The sequence below is a fragment of the Aquarana catesbeiana genome, linkage group LG08 (assembly GCF_042186555.1).
Source record: "Aquarana catesbeiana isolate 2022-GZ linkage group LG08, ASM4218655v1, whole genome shotgun sequence".
Lineage (NCBI taxonomy): Eukaryota > Metazoa > Chordata > Amphibia > Anura > Ranidae > Aquarana > Aquarana catesbeiana.
This window is the reverse complement of record NC_133331.1, coordinates 244923192-244936103: the sequence shown is the minus strand read 5'-3', so window position 1 is coordinate 244936103 and position 12912 is coordinate 244923192. Positions and strand designations below refer to the sequence as shown.

Here is a 12912-nt window from a genome sequence, read left to right as displayed (position 1 = left end):
GATGTTTTAGAGCTGATCCATCCATACATTATCCAACATGGACATGTGTGTTTTTTAAAAACCAGCTGTTCATCATCATTTTCAAAGACTTTATGGCCTCACACCGGTGAAGGTGGTTCACACATCACTCATAAGCAGTGACCCATTCAGTTTCTCACTCACGGACTTCTTTTAAATTGTATTTGTATCCATATTAATTTTTTAATGTGAGACATTCAACTGTTTTTCAGTTAAACTTTATGTATGGCACTGGCTCTTTATCTTACCAGTTTGAAGGTGCCTTATTCTTCCTTTTAGCGCTACACGTTTGGTTTTATAGCTGCAAAACCCCACCTACATATCAGGGCCAAAATCAACCAACCACCACCTCCATATACTCTTGAACTTCCCTGGACAGTCCCGATGCATAAACACATATTTCTCTTAACAGATTTTCCCTGATTTGTATTCTCCACTCTTTCACTGTATGTGGATATCCATTTTTGAGCTATTAACTTACGCGCCTGAAACATGCTTCTCAATATTGTGATATAGTCACCATTCAGGTTCCCAAATGATTCCATCATATTTAACAGGCACAAACTGGGATTGAATGGCAACTCAGTTTATAACAAGCTGTCAATAGTCTCTATTACCCCCCGCCAGTATCGGTGAAGTTTGGGACATTTCCATAACACATGAATGAGGTTCGTAGGCTGGCCCCTGCATCAAGGACAGAGGGGAGTCCCTTCATTTCCATTTGAATAGTTCTCAGGAGTGTGATACACCTTATGTAAGATAGTTGTGTTAACTTTTGTGTAGTAAAGATACATCAGGAACTGTGGATAAGGCCTTTAACCATTAGTCATCTGATATTGGACTCATCTCATGTAACCATTGAGCCCTTGCTGGTATAACTACTGAATCTTGAAATGTCATATATAGTACCCCATACTGTTGTTGATACAAGTCCTTTCTTTTGTACTGTATTGAGTCTAATAGTGAGATTATTGTTGACTTATTTAATCTTAATTTTAAATCGCAGAAGTGGGACTGTGCTTTTATAACATGTCTAAGCTGGAGGTATTGAAAAAACTATTCTTCGGGATTTCATATTCTTCCATTAATTGAGTAAAAGATTTTAAAGTATCCTCCTGGAATAATTGACTCAGGTACCTTATTCCATGTTTTTGCCATAGATCGAATCCTTCCAATTTTCCCAATTCCTCATAGTATATATTTCCCCACATTGGGGTATGGGATAGATACCCCTTTATATTGGTAGTATTTTTCATTTCTTGCCATACTCTATCAAATAATTTTCCAGTCATAAACCCTTTTACCCTACAAACTTTCCCTGTCTTAAGTAGAGAGACGAGAGAATAATCCCTACACAATGGCAGCAACAGACCCTGTATAGGGTCAGCCTCCGATATTTCCGTCCAACCAGAGAATTGCTGGAATTGTGAGGCTAAAAATTAGCTTTTTATATGTGGAATAACAAGCCCTCCTGCATCTTCTGCTAACATAACGGAGGTTAATTTTATACGAGATTTTTTTCCGCCAAATAAGTTCTCGAAAGAGATTCTATCCTCCGAAACCAATGCGATGTAATCCAAATGGGGGCGTTATGAAGAATATGGAGAAGCTGCGGGGTCCAAATCATCTTAATAAGATTTGCTCTACCTATCACTGTGAGCGGGAGTTTACACCAGTTCCAGCATTTTTCCCTAAATTTAAATATTAATGGTTTAAGATTCAAGTCAATGTAATCCTTCACATTTCTAGTAACCTCAAGCCCCAAATATTTAACCCTAATTTTAATTTGTATTTTGTGAGGCCTGAGCAGGCAGAGGGGTTTCCAACTCATCCAATGGCAACAGAGTTGATTTCTCCCAGTTGATTTGGAATTCCGAAAATTGACCAAACGCAGAGATAAGCGTCATTAGTTCTACCAATGAGCCTGCGGGATCTCCCAAGAAAACCAAAGCATCATCTGCATAGAGGGCAACTTTATCCTCCCTGCCTGAATGACAGAACCCAACTATCCCCTCTGACTGTCTGATGGCGATAGCCAAAGGCTCTATCACCAATGCAAACAGCATAGGGGACAGAGGGCAACCATGTCTAGTTACTCTGGATAATGGAAAGAATGGGGATATTGTGTTGTTGATTCTCAACCTTGCCTTGGGATCCTTGTACAACAACCTCAGCCAAACTAAGAAACCTGGGCCAATTCCAAAGGTGGACAATACAGTCCATAAATATTCCCATACTACCATATCAAAAGCCTTCTAGGGCTCCAGACACAATATGGCACTAGTCCCGCCATTATCCTGGGTAGTTGCATATTCAAAAAACGTCTGCGAATTATTTTAGAAGCGGCTCTAGTGGGGATAAACCCAGTTTGGTCCTTATGAATCAAAGAATTAATATACCTAGACAGTCTGTTTGCAAGTACCCTAGCGAGAATCTTAACGTCAAGTAGAGTTAAGTAGGGAGATAGGACGATAGGAGTCTGGTTTTAATGGATCTTTACCCGCTTTTAAGATTACTGTAATTATTGTTTCTTGCATTGATTTGAGGAGTTCTTGCATGTTATATGCCTCATTTAACAGTTCAGGAAGTAGGATCTGGCCATATTTTTTGTAAATTTCAGATGGTAACCTGTCTAGTCCAGGAGCCTTATTATTCTGAGTTTGTGATACTGCTTCCTCTAACTCTTTCAGAGTTACAGGATTGTCCAGTATTTTTCTTTCTTTTAAATTAAGTTTCAGGATAACAAATCTTTCCAAAAATGGTTGACTTTGATTCATTACATCTACTGTTTTAGATTCATATAATGAATTATAGAAATCTACAAAAGTACTCTGAATACTCAATGTATCATATACAATTATTCCATTTATATTTTTAATGGCGGCTATTTCTGATGGGCCATCTTGATTACGCACTATCGCCGCTAAAATATGACCTACCTGCTCCATTTCATAAAGTTTTTGAAAAAAATGTGCTATTCTCTGCTTTCAATAAAGAAAATACGCTACACATTTTTTGGGCTTCCTGCCAAGCTAAATGTCTATCTTCCGTCGGATCCAGTATACATTCCCGCTCTACCCGATTTACCTTTTGCAATGGTTTGTAGCAAGAGATATACAAAGAAATTGCGCCAAAGAAAAGTGCAAAGCTATATAAAAGATGTGTAAATGAATACAAAATGTGTGTACATACACAGTGTACAGTGAAAAAAGCTGCCACTTAAATACGTAAACTGATCAGAATACCAAAACTATACCTCTCACACGTGTACAGATAGAGATAGTGGCGCTAATATAAATTGTGTAAAATAATGGGTCAGAGCAGCATAACGCCTACGACCCTCTACTTATATATAAAAATAATAATAGTGTCATGAAAAATATTTTTATCATGAAAAGAAATTTCTTTAACACCCAGTGAAAAGTGTCACAATAAATTACAAGAAATGAATGAATAAGTTCAACAGTTGTTTTTCAATCTTCTTGTGTGAAAAATCTTCTACTCTTCCACCACACCACCGTGATAGTGGCACCACTCCCTCTGAAGAGCGCACTCACCAGATTGTATAGCCTCCCACTCTCGTGTTCGGCAAAACAGCAATTTAACCACACCTGGGTTGCATGTGATGGACCGTGAATCCAATCAAGCCAGCTCCATATGTGAAAAAATGAATAAAGTGCTCCACATAGCGTGATACCATTTTGACAGATTTATTAAAATTACTTCAAACACACTTCAATGGTTACACTCACTTTTAAACTGAAACATAAAAGCCTTTAAAAAAAATCCACAGCAAGCAACAGGATCAGTGATCCAACGGTGCACCGCGGTCACAGCGGACCTGAAGTGTAAACTGGTGTATCCGTCACCCAACCTTCTAAGGCCCAGCCATCCGATTGGTGCAGTGCTCCTCAGACAGCGGTATCTAATGTCAGTGCGATGGAATGCCGTGTCTATAGTTTTGGGATTCTGATCAGTTTACCTTTTGCATTACTTCCTCGTGTTGGCTTGTTGATCTCTTAAATTTTAGAAATTTCTTTAATTATCAGTCCTCGCAGGTAAGCTTTCATAGTGTCCCACACTACTACAATGAAGTTGACTTCTTATTCTCGCTAAAAAATACTGATAGCAAATGTTCAATTCTATTCTCCTCCGGAATCAAGGATCACCACTGTGGGTTGACTTTCCAGGGCAGTCTAGGTAATTGCACCCCTGACCTCAGGGATAAAATCAAAGGGGAGTGATCTGAAAGACCTCTCGGGGCATATTGAATCGAGTCCAACCACGGAGAAAAAGAACCATTCCCCAGGGCCAGATCGATTCTTGATAACGACCCGTAAGTGCTGGAGCAGCATGAATATTCTCTAAGTGGGTGTCTAGATCTCCACATATCAACCAGCCCCATTTCCTGCAATTGACTAGCAAATCCGGTTACTTTTCCCCTCCTATTAATACTAATACATTAAAATCTCCCATCAGCAGTGTTGGAATATCTGACCATTGTGCCATTTTATTAAACACTATTTTTAATACCTCATCTTTATAAAGGAGGGGGAACGTAGATGTTTACCAGTAAAAATGTTTTCCCTCCAAAGTGCACATAAGCATCAAGTAACAACCTTCGGGGTCCTTGATGCTCTGTGTACATGCAGAACGGAGCGAACTAGCGATCAAAACACTTACTCCTCTTAAATATGTAGAATAGGTGGCATGGTACTGACAACTAAATCTTGAAGTTCCAAACAAAGTAATATCTTCCTTTTCCAAATGGGTCTCCTGCAAACATACCATTTCTGGTCTATAAAATTCAATTGATTCAAACACTGCTTGTCGTTTATTTCTATCCCCCAATCCTCTCACGTTCTAGGAAATCAACTTTATTTTACTTAACATCTGTACCTTCTATCAGATGAAAAGAAATATAAAAAAACAAAATAAGGCCCAAAAGAATCCTTGGTACATTTATTGTGTATCTCCTTTCTTAGTATTGCACCACTAGAGGGGCAGAGAGAGAGAGAGAGAGAAAGAAAGGAGAGAGAAAAAAAAACAACAAAACAAAAAAAAAACCAAACACCCCAAAAGCGGTCCACCACCCCCAACCCACCCCTCATACAACCTGCACCTGGGCACAGTCTCAACTGTACAAATCTTGTCCTCACGGGACACATACGGAGGACCCATTGAAAGGTCACGGAATCTTATTAGTACCTTATGAAAAATCTGTGTTTAACTTCTACAAATGTCACCCTTTGTTTCTGTATGTCAACTGAAATATCAAGGAAAAAAAGACACTTTGCTACCATTATATAATATTACCCCATTGCCGTGCCTTAGATAATATAAGATCTCTGTCCCAAGAATTTAATAACTTGATTATAATTGGCCTGGGCATGCCTCCCCGTGGTGGGGACTGGCTAGGTATACGATGGGCACCTTTAATTGAGAAAAGCCGTGAAAAACCCTCCACTCCCAATATGTCCATTAACCATTTCTCAAAAAAAGCAACAGGGGATTGGTCGTCTTCATGCTCCGGGAGGCCTAAAATACGAACATTGTTATGTCTGTCTATTTTCCAGAACTTCCAGTTTCTGTCCACAGCCTTTTATCTGTGTTTTAATTAACTGCAAATCCTTTTTTATTAGGGGTAAAACATCCTCCAGCACACCCACTCTCTCTTCTATAGCAGTCGCGTGTTCACATATTTTTTGATTCTCCTGCCTAATAACTAATGTCACCCTTTAATTCCAACATCTGATTTGCTAATGAGAATAACGAGTTGTTAAAAGACATCACTTAAGGTGCTGTTAATACAGAAGAGGATGGACTTTTTCTGCAATCTTTTTAGTACCCGACCGCCACTTGCCTCCTGACTTTGCGGCAGATAGTCCACTGACTCCATATTTGTTTTGGAATCCATTGCTAACGTGGAAGACATACTGGATATTGATCTCCCCTTCAGACCCCAAGAAATTTGTGGAATCCGGGACACCAGTGTTTAATTCTAATCTGGTAGATTCTGATCCATCTGGAGTCGATAGGGGTCACTTTGTGACATGTTCTTTATATTATGTTTGTCCTGTATATCAATGCTCTCCATAAAACTAGGTTTAGAAAGTATATAAGTTTCAAGCCCCTGTTTAATTACATTTTCTCTGAGCCCTTTTTTAAAAGCTGTCTGGGCTTTAACATGGGGAATATTGGGAGCACTGGCCACACAGGGTTCTTCAATTTCCTGTAATCCCTTCTCCGATTCCTGCTCCCTTCTCTGATGAGTCATAATCCGCAACACTTTCCTTGTAACAGACAAATTACTAAAGTATTAATATGATGAAATTTGTCAGATATGAAGCGGGGACACAAACTTTAATTGTTTTTCTGGACAGCTTTTTTACTTCTACTACTAGAGAGATGCAGATAAAAATATAGTATACTACTACTAGTGTCCCTAAATAGATCAGCACATTTATGCTGTAGATTTCCACACCATGGATTGAATAGCTAAAAAAAAACAAGGCTCCTCTCGCCTCTATTCCTTATTTCTCCACTCAGATGTAGTGTCTGTTTATTCTTCAAGCTGGAGCAAGTTAGCTAATAATAAATGTCTTGAGAAGTATAAAATCTCAATGTCGGCTCAAATTGTTGATCAGACCAGCTAAATAACCAATGTGGAAAAATCCTTCAGCCCTTCTGCCTATAAGGATGCTGGAAGCAGTGGAAAAAAACACACAAAAAAAAAAAAAAAACAGCCAAATATCAGATAGGTGATAGACGCACTAAACTGGATGATAAATCAGTTCTCAATCCTGCTGGATTAGCCCTTCAAACAGTGAAGCTACGAGTCAGCTGGTTGGTGGACTAATGCAAATTGACGGCCCATCCACGGCTAGAACCGGATAGTGTCTGATGGACGACCGGAGCCAAATACCAGCATATAGACAGCAGGGGCCAAATGTGAGCGTCTAGCCGGCAGTTAAAGCCACGTAGTGAGGTTTGATTAATGGCAAGAGTCGAGTGGGGCCGAGTATCAGCGTCTGTCCGGTGCTTCTGACTAGCGGCTGGACCTGGAAGGTGACGTCCGGTTAACGGCAATGGCCGAGTGTCAGCGCCCGTCTGAAGGCTAGAGCCGAATGGCGGCAGGTATCAGATTTTGGCTGGCGGCGAATGGTGGCATTCAGTTAACGGCAATAGCCAAGTGGTGTTGAATTTCGACGTCCGTCTGACGGCTAGAGCCAAGTAGCAGCGTCCAATTGGGCAGAAGCCGAGTGTCGTCGTCTATTTGACGGCTTGGAACCGACTGGCAGCTGAACAACAGATAGAACAGACCCAGTTTCAGGAAATATCGGTGTTAAACAGGATGGGAGCGGTACAACGTGAGCTTGGAGCTACGCCCACCTGCTCACATCACGTCCATGCCGTAACTACCTCCCCCAAGTTGGCTGACTTTATTCATATTATGTGGTTAGGTCTGGTTATAGCTGGCTATTGGAAAAGGATACTTGCAGTATTATCTCAAATTCTCTCTGTTCCAGTGCCATGTGGTCCACAGATATGTTTGCTGGGTATTCTAGACAAGGAACAATGGCCAAACCTCACTAGAATCTTGTTGAGGGAAACACTTTTCTTAGCTCGCAAGGCCATAGCGATTAAATGGAATCGATCTGCTTCTCTATCTACCCGACAGTGGATCCAGATGGTGAACCAGATACTCCCATTTGAAAAAAATTATCTTTGAACATAGGGGCTGTACTAATACAACAAAGTGTGGGATTCTTGGTGTTCATCCACTCCTATTATTAGAACTACCTGAAGAGTTTGGGACTTATACTTGGTTTATAGATTTGGACGTGATCATGCATGTATATTTGGTAGAGCGTTGCCTGATACCTGACCCATCATTACACGGTTGCTGAGTGACTGGACGTCATCTTTATATGTATAAACTGTACCGCTGGTCTCTGTATGTACAGCTGTAAATATGATACGCAATTGTGTACAGAATTGTTTATTCCTTGTGCTCATGTTGTGCACATTGGTCATTGCACCACAATGTCTTTTTGTACATCTTGTCAATAAAAAAAAAACAAAAAAAAACACAAAAAACTTTCAGGGAAGCCCATCACGCCTCCAACTAACATTTTATCATTTCTATCAGCTCATTCCACACATTACAACCTCTTGTACCACTTGCCCCACCCTATTAGATTGTAAGCTCTTCTAAGCAGGGCCCTCTTTTTTTTTTAATCAAATAATTTTTATTGTGAACTAACACAAAAAACAAAAAACAACTTTTTTCCCATTTCACTACACAGTACAAATCCTATATTTGTGAGGACACATAGATATCAATGTGAAATGACCATGCAGTCTGATATGTCATTTGTTTATACAGTAATAAACGTAACAGCACTTTCGAGAATAAAGATATGCTTGTATAATAAGGCAACTATGGTTGTATTTCTTTAGTCTTGTTGCATGTCATGTGTTCCCTCCTTATGTCTTTCTTTCCCTTTCTGCTCCCGGTCCTGTCAGGGTCACTGAGCAGAACAGGGCACCATCATCCCCTAACCAGAGGGGAGCGGTGTATAGCATTATCATATATTAACCGTTGGGTAAAACAAACAATTTAAACCTCTGCAGGACCCAGTATTATCATAGTTGCTCCCTTTCGGTAGCTGTGTATATGAAGCGGTATTGTTTCCCCCGCTCTCATCTCTAGTAAGTTCCTCTTAGTACTGGTTCTAAAGTGATCTGGTAGCTGGTGTTGTCCTGCCCCCTAGGATTCTATTGTGGGCAGTGGAGCTAAACCAGGGATGTCCAACCAGGGATCCCAAATATTCTCAAATTTTCTCGGACTACCTTGGTGTTTGTATGCGAGTTGTTCTCTAATAAGAGAGTCGTTTATGGATGTAATCCATTCTGTCTTTGTGGGGGCTGTCGTAGATAGCCATTTTCTAGCTATAAGTTTCCTAGCTAGGAATAGTACCCTGAGAATGGCAGTATATGTGTGGGGTGTGTATTGTTCTTCATCCAGCCAGCCTAATAGACAAAGTTTGGGGTCAGTTATAAGGTTGAGGTTCCATATGCTATTGATAGTATTTATCACTGCTGCCCAATATCTTTGTAGTTTCAGGCATTTCCATAGCATATGGATAAGTGTACCACTGTCAACAAGGCAGCGGGGGCAGAGTGTGTCATCTCTTCTGTGCCATCTATGTAATTTCTCAGGTGTGCGGTACCTGAATAATGAATAGTTGGGTACGTTTTTGAAAGGAGGATAGATACACCTTGAGTAAGTTATCTAGTATGGTGTTCCATTCCTCGTCTGAAATGCGCCCTATGTCATCTCCCCAGCCAGCTCTACAGTTCAAAGTCATCGCTTTTGATATATGACAAAGAGAGCTATATATAGAGGAAATTTGTCCCTTCCGGGATGATGACATAATTAGCTGTGTAAGCACCACGGGCCTGGTTAGTTTCCAAGTGGAGATCGTAGCCTGTGCCGTTATAGCATGCCTAAGTTGTAGGTATTGGAAGAATGAGGTATTTGGCAAGGTAAATTCTGAGCGTAATGATTGGAAGTCTCGGAGTATACCCCCACAATATAGTTGTGGAATATAGTTTACTCCGCTCCTAGACCAATTGGAAAAGTTCTGTAGTTTGTTTAGTTCTGGGTAGTTTTGGATATTCCAGATGCATGACCAGTTTGTGTAGCCTGTATATTGCAGGTGTTTGGTTTTCTTCCATGTTCTATCTATAGGGTTGTCCCGATACCACTTTTTTAGGACCGAGTACAAGTACCGATACTTTTTTTCAAGTACTCGCCGATACCGATACTTTTTTTTTAATGTCACGTGACAGTGTTTTCTTTTTTTTGGGGGGGGGGTGAACGGTGTATGTGTTTTTTTTTTTACAATTTTTATTTTTTACAATAATATTTTTTTTATTCTTTATATGTTTTTTTTTTTTTTTTGTGTTTTTTTTTTAATCAGCCCTGTTAGGGGGCTTTGGTGAGATATCAGGGGTCTTAACAGACCTCTGATATCTCCCCCTTGAGACAAAGAAAGAAACAGAGGATAGAGATTCCCCAGTCCCTTTCTCTGCAGCCTCAGCTGCACTGAGAATGAATGGAGAGAAGACAGCGGCTCCTCTCCATTCATAAACTGAGACATCGTAATCACAGAAGATTACAATGTTTCAGTTATGTGAATGGAGAGAGTCAGCTGACTCTCTCCATTCACGCAGCGGAGAGAGACAGCAGAACGGAGAGGCACAGAGAAGAGAGAGGAACGGAGGGGACAACGGAGAGGCACAGGGAAGGAGAGAGGAACGGAGGGGACAGCGGAGAGACACAGGGAAGGAGAGAGGAACAGAGGGGGACAGCGGAGAGACACAGCAGAACGGAGTGGACAGCGGAGTGACACAGGGAAGGAGAGAGGAACGCAGGGGGACAGCGGAGAGACACAGGGAAGGAGAGAGGAACGGAGGGGGACAGCGGAGAGACACAGCAGAACGGAGGGGACAGCGGAGGGGGACAGAAAAGGAGAGAGGAACGGAGGGGACAGCGGAGAGAAACAGGGAAGGAGAGAGGAACAGAGGGGGACAGCGGAGGGGGACATAGGAAAGGAGGGGGCATGGAGGAGGATGCAGTGACATACAGCGGTGACCGATCACCGCTGTATGTCACTAAAGCTGCTGAAAGCCGCTGGGGGAGAATCTTGTAACTCTCCCACGCGCCGATCACAGCTGACTTCAAGGTATCGGGAGAAGCATCGGGAGCATTTGCCCGAGTACAAGTACTTGGGCAAATGCTCGGTATCTGTGCCGATACCGATATTAGTATCGGGACAACCCTAGTAGTAATGTGGGGTATTGAGCCAATGCTCCCAGTTCACCTGCCTCTCTACATTCCACAAGTCCATCGCCAGACATCTGCGTGCACACGATGTTCCGAATGGGATCAGAGGACTCAGGATATAGCCAGCCCGTTAATTGTTGCAGCTGAGCTGCCATAAAATAAAATGGATTTGGTACCGTCAGGCCACCGGAGTCCTTCGCTTACGGTAAGGTTTCCAATTTGATTCTTGGAACCTGTTTCTTCCATATCAATGTGCAAAAAATGGTGTTGCACCTCTTAAACACATGGATAGGGATCCAGAGAGGGGCATTGTGGAGTGCATATAATATATGCGTGTTCCAGATCATCTTTATTAAGTTGCAGCGGCTGACTACGGAGATCGGCAACTTAATCCTGGTAATTGTTTTTTCTTGAAATTGTTTAAGCAGTGGTCTATTGTCTAATATATTGGTCTAGGCTAGGGTGTACAGTATACCTGGATATTTGAACTTATCCACTACTTTAATCTGTTCAGCTATCCCACGTAGGGACCCCGCCAGTGGATCTAAGGGCAATATTATGGATTTGTCCAAATTTATTGTGAATCCGGAGAAGGTCCCGAATGTGTGAATCAATTCCATAAGTTTTACCAGGGATGTAGAAGTGTCACCTAGAAATAGAAGTGAATCATCGGCATAAAGTGCCAATTTGTCTTCCAGCTCACCCCACTTAAATCCAATTATTTCTGGGCTCCCCCTTATGGCAGCGGCCAGGGGTTCTATGGCCAGGGCAAAAAGTAGTGGAAACAGGGGACAGCCTTGTCTAGTTCCCCTGTGTAGATCAAAGGAAGCCGATAAGGTGTTATTTATTCTGATGCAAGCTTTTGGCGCTTTGTACAATAATTTGATCCAAGAAATTATATTTTCTCCCAGGTTAAGCTTTTCTAGTACTCTCCATAAATATTCCCACTCAACACTATGAGCAGGGCCCTCTTAACCCTCATGTATATTATTGTGTTGTAACTGTATTGTCTCCCTTATATTGTAAAGCACTGTGTAAACTGTTGGCGCTATATAAATCTTGAATAATAATAATACTACTACAATGCACAGGAAGAGAATACAGGTTGCCAGATATTTTTACCTGAAAGTCACTTTTTTTCCATCCTTCTTTTTCCAGTGGTTTTCTAAGCTCTTTAAACCCCCATACAGTCTGAAGGCAGAGACCAGCTGCACGTATCTCTCGATCAGAGCGCCCTCTATAAGAAGTACAAACCAACTCATGTTACAGTAAAAAGTCAGACCTTTTAAGTCTGCAAAGTACATACAAATTTAGTCAATTAAAAATATATTATAAAAATCTAATTATATATATATATATATATATATATATATATACTGTATTTATTGGCGTATAACACTCACTTTTTCACCATGAAAATCGGGTGCAAATAGCGTGTGCGTGTTATACGCCAATACTTCAATTTTAGCTACCTCGGAGGGGACAGGACGAGCGCCGTCAGATTACATACAATGAGAATCTCCTGTTTACTTGGCGGCCTCTGTAATAGGAAGTCCCGTCTCCTGAGCCGCCATTGGACCACTGTTCTGTCTATCATAGGAGATTCTCACTGTATGTAATCTGTCGGTGCTCGGCCCACCCCCCTCCCTGTCCCCTCTAGGCTGTAGATGGTCATCGATCAGACAGCACTGATGGCAATGGTGAGGCTGCTGCATTGAATGCATTGGTGAGGCTGCTGCATTGATGACAATGATGAGGCTACTGCATTGAAGGCATTGGTGAAGCTGCTGCATTGATGGCAATGGTGAGGCTGCTGCATTGATGGCAATGGTGAGGCTGCTGCATTGATGGCAATGGTGAGGCTGCAGATGGGCATTGATCAGGCTGCATTGATGGCAATGGTGAGGCTGTAGATGGGCATTGATCAGGCTGCATTGATGGCACTGGTGAGGGTGCAGATGGGCACTGACCCTTATTTTGCTTCAAAGTTCCTTATTTAAAATGTAAGATTTTTTCCCTGAAACTTCCCTCTTAAAATG

The 12912-nt window shown here is 41.5% G+C and overlaps 1 protein-coding gene across 5 annotated transcripts in view; it reads right to left on the bottom strand.

Moving 5' to 3' along the window:
• Positions 1 to 12912, bottom strand: part of LOC141106305 (catenin delta-1-like) — a 403119-nt gene that overhangs the window by 94236 nt on the left and 295971 nt on the right. For all 5 annotated transcript variants that reach the window (XM_073596969.1, XM_073596970.1, XM_073596971.1 and 2 more), the window contains one exon: positions 11996 to 12110. In XM_073596969.1, the coding sequence (XP_073453070.1) occupies positions 11996 to 12110 (115 nt within the window). The remainder of the gene's footprint in view (positions 1 to 11995; positions 12111 to 12912) is intronic.